At 46.8% G+C, this 13,184-nt stretch overlaps 1 protein-coding gene across 1 annotated transcript; it reads right to left on the reverse strand.

The window, feature by feature from the left end:
• Positions 1–3,280: 3,280 nt before the first annotated feature.
• Positions 3,281–5,632, reverse strand: GPR12 (G protein-coupled receptor 12). The gene is made up of 2 exons (XM_028504752.2): positions 5,447–5,632; positions 3,281–4,746 (listed from the first exon to the last, which is right to left on the reverse strand). The coding sequence occupies exon 2, from the start codon at positions 4,729–4,731 to the stop codon at positions 3,724–3,726; it is 1,008 nt and encodes a 335-aa protein (XP_028360553.2). The 5' UTR covers positions 4,732–4,746; positions 5,447–5,632; the 3' UTR covers positions 3,281–3,723.
• Positions 5,633–13,184: the final 7,552 nt, after the last annotated feature.

Genomic DNA, 13,184 nt, shown 5'->3' on the forward strand with positions numbered 1-13,184 from the left:
GACCCTTACCTGTGAGCAGCTGTCTGCAGGCCACCGCCACCAGCACCCCGGGGCTTGTGAGAATGCAGAATCTGCATTGCACCAAGATCTTTAGGTGGGATGTATGACCTTTAAACATTTAAATTCGAGGATCTTGTCAAAATCACCAGTATTTTTTCCTGCATTGTTTGTTAAAGGACAGTAGATCTGTCTGCTAATTCAAACCATGTTTATACTGCTTTGAAATCTATCAACTACTTCTGACTCTAAGCGTTCTCACCAGATTTGAAGGTTCCAAACAAATATCAAAACCATCCAATAGTGGCTAAAATTTTTAAAGGAGACAAGAAGGCAGTCTGTCTCTTTATTACACCAGGCATGTAATCAAAGTAGAGACATAGCATCAGTTAATATAACACCATTCATTTAATATGTAATTTAAATTTGGTATATCAGTAAGTTGTCTTAATTTTATACATGTTACTATGAAATAAGTCAATCATTATTTTAATAAGGGATGAGCATTTCTTTAAGAAGAATGTTTAAGAAGTCTCCAAGAGATTTTATTGGCACTATACATCTGTATTTCTCATCTTCTCATTTAAACTTGTTTAAATCCCACTTTACATTCCAGGCACTTTAAGACCATTCACACTCACTGAGTCAGATGAGGAATTCTCCCCTGAACTTGGCTGCCAGGAAAGGGGGTGCTCTGCCCCCCGACCCCAACTCTGCCTCCACGTACCAGGAAGGAAGACAACCCCCTTTACGATGAAGAAACAAACTTGATAATACAAAGAAACAGAGTTATAGGGATAAAAGGAAACCAAACCATGGATAGCTACAACCTAGATAGTGAGCCTTGACTAAGTACTCAGGTACGGTAACTAAATTGTCCAGGACACCTGTTTCTATTGGAAATGACAGAAATTCTTTGCTAGCTAGAATTTTTGATCACATGGAGTAAGAATGCCTGCTACCTCAGGACTGTTGGAAATATGACTGTTTTACATGATGCATTTAGTGTTGTTGCAAAGTTAACATTTTGAAGCTATATATGTATATAGAGGTACACACACATATCTAAACATATACATACATATTAAGACATGTGCACACTTAATAATTAACCTCACAGAAATGAAGACGCTTTGTAGGAAACCACATAAACTTCCAAAAAACTTTCACAATTTAAACATGTTATAGTTAAAGTGAAAAATCTTAGCTGAAAGCAGATGTTTCAAGAACAGGTAAAAGGCAATCATTTAACTAGCATTTATGAGGGCATTATATACTGATGTATGTGAATGATCTAGAGCTTAAAGTAACAACTGGAGGGAAAATCGCTGTACAGTAAGAGTGCTCTCACCTATTTGCACTAGAACATTGCATTGGGCCTCTGGGCGTGGACTGGCCTTGCTCCAAAGGGGGGAAATGCTGAGCAAAGAAGAGGATGTTAAGAACAGAGCTTTTCTACATAGGACCACGCTGATAGATACATCACATGTGATAATAAGCTGAATATCTTAATTGTAGAACTAAAAGGTGGTAGGAATAACGTGTTAGAAATCAAGAGGAAGTGAGGCAGCGGTGCTGAAAGACGGCAGGTACAGACGCTGGAAAACCTGGGTTCCCATCCTGACTCTGCCCTTGGAGCTGTGGCCTCAAACACATTTCTCAGCCTGGATTAGCCTCAGGCATCTCACCTGTAATCATGTGCACTGAGTACAGTCACAGAGCGGGCGAAGCACCCAGCAGAGGGGCCTGCCTGGCACTCAGAGTGTGGTGCAGAACAGTATATATTATTATGATGATAATTCTGACTTGGAGAGACCCATCATTTCTACAAAAACATCATTTATTGCTTTCAAACCTCCTTATGAATATTTCCCAGCCCCTGACCAAACCAACTTACCTTAATTATTTCTGCCATGGAGATGCTATTGACTTTAAGGATTAAAAACAGACTCATTCTACTCAATCTACCAACTCAATCACACGTTGAAGAAATTTTCTAAAAGGCATCCACTTCATTAGGTTGATCATAAGGTAATGTGCATTGAAAAGCCTTTCCCATTTCTGACATACTTTAAACTTTCTCCCGCTTCCACAAGTAGCCTAAGGGAGGAGACACAGGTTCCAGAGGATTTATTCCTAATCGTGCTACACAAGGAGGGGCTCTGGAGAGATGGCATCAGCATGCGGACAGCCAGAGGAGTCCTGAGACCCCCATGGGCAGGCCACCGGGGACACACCAGTGAGGTCATTTACTGCAAATGATTCCCCAGGGACCCTTACACTGGTCTCAGCACCATCTGAAAGGGCTCCGCTGACGAGCTGGACAGAAACTCTCCTGCTGGCTGCAGAGCTGCAGCTGCAAACCCACTGCCCGTGGAAGGAAGGTCTGTACCCAGGCCCTCTGCACTAACGGGAGTGCTGTCATGAAATCTTTGCTCTCTGAAAACAGGCAATATGTTTTTTTATTGTATTTAAGTTGTTCTTTTGGTGAAAAGTTCAAACTTAGCTTTCTATGAATGGCCACTGGTGAACTTACATGACATATCACAGTCAGATAGGGGTGTTATGCACTCACAAACAAATTAATCATTAAAATAGGAGACCACCTGTTTCAAATGCATTTGACACCACTGACAATATAAACCAGAAATACTTGGTTTACAATATTAATTCTATTTGTCTCAATCAAGAATAACTATTAATGCATTCTTAAAGATAGAAAAAGTGATGTTTTTCATATTTTGTGACTGTGTTACATTGATTTGTTTTTCAGAATATACTGAAATAAACTGAATCTACTTTCAAAAGTTATTAATTTTTTCCTTTTGTTTCCTGAAAATAATCAGACTGTCACTTAAGAAACTACCAGGGTGAATCTAATGAATCCTACTTGATATGTAAATCAAAACCAATGTTGTCATTCACTTTAAAAGGACATATTAAAAACCTATGTTGAAAAAGAACTCATTTGATTTTGGTACATGGCAATATTAGAAGCTAGTGGTCTATCTAACACAGGCAACCATGCAGGAAGAGTTACAACAGTCACAGAAATATCAGAGTAATTCTTGCTGAAAGTAAAGGAAGAATGAATAAGAGTGGGTCCCTAGTTTCAGTGCTAGTAACTTATTACTGAGTTCATGTTAACAAAATCAGGTTCCTTCCGAACATAAACATGTGAAATCTTTTCATCAGCTTGAAGGAGATTGCATTCTATTAATTAGGTACATGCAGCATTAAAATCTACCTTGACATTAAAAAAAAGTCTGGAAAAAGTAACTTAATTTTCCTCAATAACTCAGTTTTATTTTGAAGTCCAGGTAAAAACTCTGGGACCAGTTTACTTTTGTATAACATCATGGTCATGTCACATCCCTTCCTTTCTGAACCACCACCAACCCTCCAAACAAATAAAATATAAAAACCTTGTCTCCAAATAAAATATAAAACAAATCCCCCATTCCCAAACAAAACACACACACAAAAAATGTTGAGCAAAGAACTCAACACCTTTTTTTTAAAAGGGTGAAAACACTGGTAAGATTATTTTCGCTTCAATTACTTAACTCATCTGACTGGAAGCTTCACAAATGCTAAGGGTTCCTGTGGATCCAAAGAGAATCCAGTATAAAGAATTTAAGGAAAGCATCTCAACCGTTGGCCGGGCAGTGGAAGTGCTTGGTAAATGCAGCGCTGGGTGTGCAGGAGCTTGGGAGTGGAAGGCTGCTACACATCGCTGGGTGACCGAGCTCTCTGGGAGAGGCTGGATGGGATGCAGCCGCAACAAACGAGGCAAAGGGCTTTCTGGATCTCTTGGTTTCTGAAAGCATATATGACAGGATTGATGACAGAATTGTAGGTGGCGGGCAGGAGGGTGGCATACGTGTAGATGGAGGGATAGGTGTAATCAGCTATCAAGGAATAGAGGGTGAAAGGCATCCAGCAAGCAGCAAAGGTCCCCAGGATGATGGCCAGGGTGGAGACCCCTTTCCGGGTGGTCACGTAGTGCGAGGTGGCCAGGAAGTGGTGCTGCAGGGCTATCTGGTGGGCGTGCCTCATGACGATCTTACAGATCTGAATGTAGAGCTGGAGCATGAGCGCGAACATGAAGAGGAAGGAGATGGAAAGGATGGCCGCGTTGTTCTTGGTGAGTGGTCTGACCACGCTGCAGGTGGACTCGTCTCTGAGGCAGTTCCAGCCCAGGATGGGCAGCAGTCCCAGGCAGATGGAGGTCCCCCAGAGCATGATAAGCATGACATAGGTAAATGTGACTGTCCTCTCCGAATGGTATGTCAAAGCATAATACAGGGAGAGGTAGCGGTCAACAGTGATGGCCAGCAAGCTGCAGACAGAGGCGGAGAAAGAGGCGACAATGAGTCCAATTGTGACCAGCTTGGTGGCTTCTGACTGAAGCAGGTAGGCAAAAACAAAATTGATGATGAGTCCAATGCCCGCCAGCAGGTCTGCCAGAGCCAGGCTGCCTATCAGCAGGAACATGGGTGCTCGGAGGCTGGGGTTATGGAAGATGATGAGGACCACCACAGCATTTTCACAGGAGATGACAGTTCCTGAGGTACACAGGACAATGTCCCAGGGGTTGACCACGAGCTCTGGCTGTGGCTCCACAACAGGAACCTGGGGGGAGACGGCAGCCGAGATGTTCTCTGGAGCAGCACCGGCATCTAAGTAATCCCGAAGCAAGCCGCTGAAATTGACCTTCGGGTCTCCGTTCATTTTAACCCCTGGCCTCTTCAACGAAAAGACATTTTTTTTAATGGAAAGGTACATCAGGGGGACAGTCCAACATCATGCAAAACGACACAGAATGAAAGCCAGACCCTCTTCCAATACCGCTATCAAATGCCACAAGTTTCGTGAACTATAAAACTGTTGTGAAATAAAACAAAAGCCAAAGTCTCCGTGATCTAAAGCCCACTGCAAACACTGCCATGTGGCGTTGGGGAAAGCACAGGAAAGGACTTCAAAACACAGTCTCGAGTGAGGCAGGCCCACGGGGTCGGCGCGGTCCGCTTGCTGGAGTGCGGTGACGCACCCGCCAGCACCGCAGCCCGCAGCCGGAGCGGACGGCTGTGACATCTGGCGGCCGGAGCCCGGCACGCCGCGGCCAGGAGTCGGAGCCAGCCGCCATCCCGAATGCATATTTAAATCACTCGTTTGCATCGAGCGCCCCCCTCTAAAAAAAAAAAAAAACCCCGGCGCGTGCTCACACTCGTCCTCACCCCCAGCCAGAACAAAGAGGGGTCTGGACTTCTGTGTACACAATGGGCGGGTGTGTGCAATGGAGGTGTGGAGACAGGCGGAAGGACAGACAGACCGACAGATGCTCAGACACTGCCACCGCTCCCCTGGCGGTGGGGACCGGCGGCGGACGCGAGGGGAACAGATCGGGTGGCGAGACCCGCGGCCCTGGGGTCACCGAGGGGGTCACCTTGGAGCTCGCAGGCCGAGGGGGCTCCTCCGACGCGTCCGGAGCACGTGGCAAACCGTGTCGCAGGTGGGCGCCGCGGCGTGCGGCCGCGAAAGGCTGTGGCCGTGAGAAGGGCTGGAAGCCGGGGGCGCGCTGGGCGCCAGGTGAGCCGCGGGCGCCAGGTGAGCGGCGGGCTGGGCTGGAGCGCCCGGCTCTCCCCGCCCGCCCGCCGGTCGAGTTCGCACGCTCCCCGCATGCGCGCGTGCCTGGCTCCGCGCCCGCCCCGCTCGCTCCCGTACGGGGAGCCCCGAGAGATCGGCGCGCGCCCCCACAGGTTGCGGCTGCGAGGGGGCGCGGGCAGAAGCCCCGCACCGCCCTCGGGGAGGCGGAGAACCCGGAGGCCGAGAAATGTGCCGTCACCCATGCTGCCCGCCGCCCCGCAGGCCACCTCCACTGGCGGTCCAGGGCTGGCATGCGTCCGGCTGGGTCCAGGGAGCCCCGTGACCTACTTCGTTCCTGAGGGCTCCCTGGAGAGTCCGCGTCTCCAGTGGCCTCTTCTCTCCGCCTTTCCCTAAACTGCTACCTACATTCACAGTCAAAAGAATTGCTTGGGGTGGTATTCAGGATTCGCAGCAGGAATGTGGGGTGAGCGGGTTACAAGAGGCAGATCTTTAAAGCAGCAAAATGCGCAGCCAGCTGTTCTGGAATTGCCCTTGAACACATTGCATCCCAATTCCAAAGGGGTCCCTTTCCTTAGGTGTGCCTGGACTCCTTTCATTATTACTTTTCCCCGGGAACGTTTGCTTAATATGGCCTGGCTATGTGAATCATCATTAGCATCATCAAACTGCACTTATTAAGTGCTCCTTGAGCTGTGTTTTCAAGGGAAACTCACTGAGTTTCTGCAGAAGCTTCCTGCAGGTGCTGTCCAAAAGCCAATTCATTTAGGTACTGAAGTAGGAGTGTTAATTTATTTTTCCATTTTAACACAGGTTCTAACATTGAGAACCTGATAGCAGGCTGCTCTTTGGAGCCTATGCCTTCCTCCGGAATCAAAAACCAGAGCACCTAATAGATCTTAAGTTGAAAGATGGCCTCCCAGTTCAAAGATGGGAGAAGGAAAAGGCCTGATATTCTGGTCTTTCCCCCTCAGCAGAAGGTTTTTCCAACTACCTTTCTTCACATGTACTGGGAGGCTCATGTGCCAACAGAGATGGTCTGCAGAACACAGGACCCTAGAACTCCTTCTATCATTCTCTGACCGTCCTGTCCCCCCCTGGTTCTCACTGTCATTCCTTACCCCAGCCTTCAGGCGCACCCACCCTTGACATCCCCTTCTCCCCTCCTTCCTTCCTCCCATCTGGCAACTCCAGCCTCTGCAAGACCTCTGCAGCTCTCCCTGCCTGTCAGTTCTCAACTACAAATCGGCAGCTCTGGGGTAGGGCCCCATTCTGCATTTGCAATCCTCTCTCCCGGTGATCATGATGCCACTGGTCCGTGAACCACACTTGGAGAAGCAAGGTTCCGTGGAGTTTTAAGAATTGTTTGTAACTGATGGGGAGTCATCAGATGTCTGTACCCGCCAAGGACCATATTAATGCTGGGCATGCCAATTCAGACATGTGTGTAGTCTGGTGGCGACAGACACATGGAGCTGCAATGACACCAGGCAGCAAATGCTGTAATAAATGGATGTACTTCTTCCTCTCAAGTGCTACGTGATGAATCAACGCATTTTTGGAAAAAACGATGAAAAATCATTCTTTAAAATGCACATAGCAACTTCAGTATGCTAGAGTTCAAAGTACCAGATGAAAGTTTAGGAGCCTCACATCAGCAGGGCAGTTTAGGGAAAGTAAGGGCACAGCACCCGTCAGGCACTGTTCTGGCCAATAGCACTCACTCACAGAGCTTTCAGTAGTGGAATTTATCCCCTGTTTAATGTCTTTGGAAAGGAGGAAAAAGAAAGAACTGAGGGTGGGGGGGAGAGGTATGTATGTTTCCGCAGTAAAACCTGGGAAGGGTTAAAGGAAGAAACAGGACAGTTAGCTGTGTATTCACAGTTCAGTTCAGTTCCCCTTGCCCTTGAATGAGTACTTACAGCAAAAAGAGTGTCAGCTTTACTATACTTCTAATTCTATGTTCACTGGTGTATTTGGACTTTTGTTGCTAAGGGGCAGAAATCCAATACAAAGTAGCTTAAGAAAAAAACGGGTGTTGACTCGCATGCCTGGGAAAGATCCATTCAGTGGTTCACAGAGAAGCAGGAAAAGTGGCAGGAATTCTTGAGACTCCTGGCCAGTCCCTGTCCCTGCCTTATTTCTTGTCTTTTCCAGGCTCAAACTGCCCCCCCCCCCCCAAGCATCTCCCATGCAGCCATGATGGTGGCCCTGGCAGCCCCTGGCTTGCATGCTGAGACATCTTCCTAGCTGGTGAGGGGAATTCCCAAAGGACTGGCCAGCCTGGTGTGAGCCCAGCTCTGAACTAACCATGTGGCTGATGGGAAAGGACGAATCGTGGCCGGGCCTGGATCGTGCATAGAGTCCCGCAATGGCATTTCCATCTGAACTTCACGGAGTGGGTGTTTCCGTAGAGGGAAGAAGTGAGGGGGGACACGGGTCAGGAAGATACTGGGTGTCCTCTACAGCTTGCAGTATGGCGGGCAGACAGGTTTCCACGGCCCCTGTAATGGGGGTCATGAAGTAGCTGTCTGCAAGGTGCTTCTCGGTGTATTCACCACCGTAGCAAGACACTGTCGCAGATTACCTCAGTATGTGACATTTATTGTCCTTTCATCACTTATCCTTTTTGTCACTTTTTTTTATAACTTTGCAAGAAATTATAAACCTTCAAGCATGATCGGGCATTTCCACAACCTATGCTAACAATTACTGTTTTGTGAGGAAAAAGCTCTGGGCCTGTCTTCATCTATGCAGAGTCCTCACCACCATCACCCTGCACCTGCATCTACTAACCCTTCTGGGTGACCGAATGTGTAAGTCACAGGCTGTCCCAGATCACCGGCTGGAGCAAGACAGACCCGAGCGAGCACTATGTGGTGTCCATGGTGTCAAAATGTTACTAGTCTGCTTCCCGTTTGTGTTGATGGTTACTAGTCAGTTCCTCCCTGTGTGTATTTAATTGGGGCACTGATCTGGATCAGCTCAACCATACTTTCTTTTGTCTAGCCAAGGGTCTACATCATACCTGAGATTAAAGTGTGAGTCCAAAGTAAAGTTTAATTTTTATTAGTTCTTTATCTTACAGTGAATTTTACTGCAGAAAGTTCCTGTTTCAGAAGTGTACAGTATGATGAAGAGATACCAAGTGACTCTAACCATCTTGAGAAATAGAACATTGCTGGCACCCAAAAGCCTTCTTCCTGACCCCTGCCAGTTACTATCCCCCCGGGGAGAAGGAAACCATTGTTCCGCATTCGGACACCACAGACTAGGTTTACCTGGTTTTGAACTGACATCAGTGGAATCATATACCCCATAAACTATTGTATCTGGGTTCTTTCCCTCACCATGATTTCTGTGGGGTGTACTGATGTGTTGCATGGAGCAGTAGTTCCACCTTTTTAATTGCTGTGTAGTGTTCTATTGTAGAAATGCCAGTTTTTTAATCCACCTTCTATTAAGCAACATGGGTTGTTTTAACTACTGCAAATAAAACCTCGATAAACATCCTTATACATGTCACATGATGCTCATTTGTATATATTTCTATTAGGCATGTCCCATAGGATGAAGAATTTCTCCATCTAGTACACGTTCATATTTAATACTCTACTTAAACAAATCTGGCTTCAACGTAAGGACAGTGAGAGGCCTACAAAAAAATCATAGCATACCTGTCCTTTCCCCGTAAGTCACTTTAAACTCTGAACAGAGGAGGAAGATGTTTCATGAGAAAATCAAAGACAAAGAAAGAAAGGAAACATCCCTGAAAATGTTTAGTCTGAGTCTGTGAGTAAGGAGAGCTCTGTCGTCAGTGCTAACAGGGCCTCGTTTCTGTATATATTGTTGTGTTTTTAAAATTGTATTAAACTTTGAATGTTTTTTTCTCATTATAAAGTAATACATATTCATTACAGAAATTTCAGAGCCTGTAACTAAAATTAAAAAGTAAAATTACCTGTACTCTCACTTCCAGAGATAGTCCCTGGGAACTTCTGTTAAGGTAAGTTTTTAATTCAGTTATTTGGGATTTACTTTTTGGCAGTGTAACTCACTTTTCTTCTTTCCTTCCTCCCTCTCTCCCTTCCTTCCTTTCTCTCCTTCTCTCTCTCCCGCTTCCTTCCTTACTTTTTTATCCTCACATAAGGATACATTTATTGATTTTAGAGACAGAAGAAGGGAGAGGGGGAGAAAGAGAAACATCAATCAGTTGCCTCCCGCATGCATCCCCCCACCCCCGGGATTGAATTGGCAGACTAGGTGTGTGCCCTGACCAGGTATCAGACCCCCAACCTTTTGGTGTACGAGATGATGCTCCAACCAACAGGCTTACCCTACGAAGGCTAAACTCGGTTTTCTTTTGGGCATGCAAGGGCATCTCTTGCCTTTCAGACCTGATAGCCTGAGTCTGTGGAGCCCCCACCGGGCGCAGGGCCCTGTGCGGCAAGCTCTTCACTTCCCAGAAGTTAGGACGCACTCCACCACCAGCAGCTTGTTGGACACTGTTGTGAGGGAAAATGGCCAGCCAGCTGCCTCCCATGAAGCCTCACATTAATTTCTCTGCAAATTTACTCTGGTTTAGAGAGCTTTATATTAACTAGTCTGATACATTTTTGCCAAAATGCCAACTAGCATCTAAATATTTACAGTCTCAAAGCCAGGTATGAGTAGGCCTTGAGCAAGTCAACACTCCACCTGTGTCCTCTATTTGTAACGTGAGACTGTGAACAACATCGACCTCCTGGGGCTGGTGTGTGCGTGACACAGGGTGGAGCACGTGTATCCCAGCCTGGTGCAAAGAAAGCCAAGGGTCTGTAAGTAATGGTCACAGTTCTTGTTGTGGTCACTGCGAGTGTAGCATCTGCTGGCCCTCCTGTGAGCGGAGTCCACATGAACCCTATCAGTTCAGTTGCACCGGCCAGATGCCTCAGCCTCCGGACTGCAGTCATCACTCACGGAACACCCAACCTGGCAGTAAACTCTGTTTACCATCAAAATACATCCAGGATGGGTAGTGGCCAAAACTTGGAGGCAAGCAAGATGCCCTTCAGTAGGTAGGGGATAACACACCATGGTATATGCTGACTGTGGAATATTATGTAGCAATACAAAGAAATAAGCTTGCCAGCCATGAATAGACATGGAGGATTTGTCAATGCATGTTGCTAAGCAAAAGAAGTCAGTGTGAAAAGTTTACTTCCAACCATGTGACATTCAGGGAAAGGCACAAGTATGGAGACAAGAAAAGAGGGGTTTGGGGTGGGAGGGATACATAGACGCAGCACCGAGGGCTTTTAGGGCATGTAAACTGCTCTGTATAACACTGCAATGGTGGATACATGTCGTTATGCGTTTGTCCAAACCCACAGAACATACAGCTCCAAGAGTGAACCTCAGTTATGAAGTATGGACTTTGTGGGACAATGACATGTCAGTGCAGGTTTGTAGACATTAACAAATGTGCACCCCGGAGGGGGTGCTGATGGACAGGGAGGCTGTGCACATGGGGCAGGGGGCATAGGGAACTCTGCACTGTGTGCTCGGTTTTGCTGTGAACCTAAAACCTATCTAAAAAACAAGGTCTGTTTTTGAAAAAATAAAGGTACATTGCCCTGACCATAATGGGTCAGTTCTCTGGGCATTGTTCTGCAAAACGAAAGGCTGCCGTTCAATTCCCAGCCAGGGTGCATGCCCATGTTGCAGGTTCAGTCCCCGGTCAGGGCACAGGAGAGTGAGAGGCAATGGAACGATGTTTCTCTCTCACATCAATGTTTCTCTCCCTCTCTTTTTCCCTCCCTTCCTCTCTCTCTAAAAATAAATAAATAAAATCCTTTTAAAAAATAAAGGAACACTGTAGGACGTAAATTCAGTGAATTACCTATTAAATAATCAAATAAAAATCTTAAGGTAAAACAGTACCACTCCTCACCTTTTCCACTGCCACCACCTGGCCGCAGACGACCATCATCCTCATTGGATTGTCTCGGGAGCTCTTCCCAGCTGGTTTCCTCCATCTGCTCTCACCTCCCTTCTGCCTCTTCTTAATGCGCCTCCGTGAGATCGTGTTCCTCCTCACCAAAGCCCTCAATGCAGTCTGATCTCACCCAGAGTAAAACCAAAGTGCCCATCTTGTCTCCAACCATCCAGCCTTCCTGCCACTCTGTAGGCCCAGGCTTCCTGCATCCCCCAGATGCCCCTGACGGCCCCTGCCTCCCTCGGGTCTTTCTTCAAACGTCACATTTCCATGAGGCCTCAGCCAGACTGTCTACACTGTACAGCCAGGGCTCACTTTTCCTGTTTTTTTGTTTGTTTGTTTGTTTTGGGTTTTTTTTGTCTCTCCTTAGCACTTAACACCACTGACATGATAGGTATTTTGTTTCTTTACCTTGTTCTTCATTTGTATCCTCCCCCCAGTACTAGCTCTACTTGCTCCATTGCTGTATCTCTGGTGTCTGGAACCTTGTCTAGTGCATAGGAGGGCCTTATTTATGATGAATGGGAGTGGATTCGGGATGGGAAGTGAGGAGAACTGAATGTTGCAAAGGTGGCATCAGGAGATTGCCTGCAGCACCCGGGGCTGGTCTTCCCAGTGGGCCTGGGACACTCACTGTCCCGCGGCCAGCAGAACCCCCGGGCGATGCTGGGTGGGACTCAGCCCGGGTTTTCCACCCTGCCTGAAGAACTCCCTTCAGAGTGACATGTTCTTTCAAAGGTGCTCATGTATGGAATCGGCTCTGAGATGCTTCCCGTTCACTTCAGAACCCTTTTGTCCTTTTCAGGAGCCTGCCTTGCTCTCTCAGTGGAATTGCGATGGTGTAATTGGCTGAGATGTGTTGTTCCTCCAAAATTTGGGTACGTAAGTCCTAATGCTGAGTCACTCCTAATATGACTGTATTTGGAGATAAGACCTTTAACCTTCAATGAAGCGGCTGAGTTAAAGTGAGGTCAGTAGGGTGGGGCCTTAATCCAATCTGACCAGTGTCCTTACCGGAAAGGAGCTGAAGACACGGACACACAGGAAGAGGGAAGACCAAATGAAGGCAGGAGAAGATGGCCACCTACAAACCAAGGAGAGAAGCTAATGAAGGAACCAACACTGATGACACCTTGATCTTGGATTCACAGCCTCTAGAACTGTGAGAAAACGGATTTCTGTTTGTGTAAATTGCTCCGGTTGTGCTCCCACTCAGTCCCAGGTATGCCAAGACCTCCAGCATGATGAAGCTTGCTTTATATCTTATTATTATTTGGGGACTTCCAGCTCAAGCTCTCAAGCTCGCTTCCTTGCGGTTAACCAAGCCTCTGGTGTATGTTTGACTCTGACTCTTAGCAAACTTGAGCTCGTCACTCACAGGGGAAATGTATCCATCAGCTCGGACTTCCATAACAAAATGCCACGCACCAGGTGGCCAAAACATAGAAACTGATTTCCTCACAGTTCTGGAAGCTTAAAGTCCTAAACCCAGATTCTGGCAGAGTTCAGTTTCCAGTGAGGACTCTTTTTTTTGGCTTGCAGCTGGCCACCTTTTCACTAAGTTCTCACAAGTCTCTGGAGTCTCTTCTCATAAGGACACTAA

Source organism: Phyllostomus discolor, chromosome 2 (assembly GCF_004126475.2).
Source record: "Phyllostomus discolor isolate MPI-MPIP mPhyDis1 chromosome 2, mPhyDis1.pri.v3, whole genome shotgun sequence".
NCBI lineage: Eukaryota > Metazoa > Chordata > Mammalia > Chiroptera > Phyllostomidae > Phyllostomus > Phyllostomus discolor.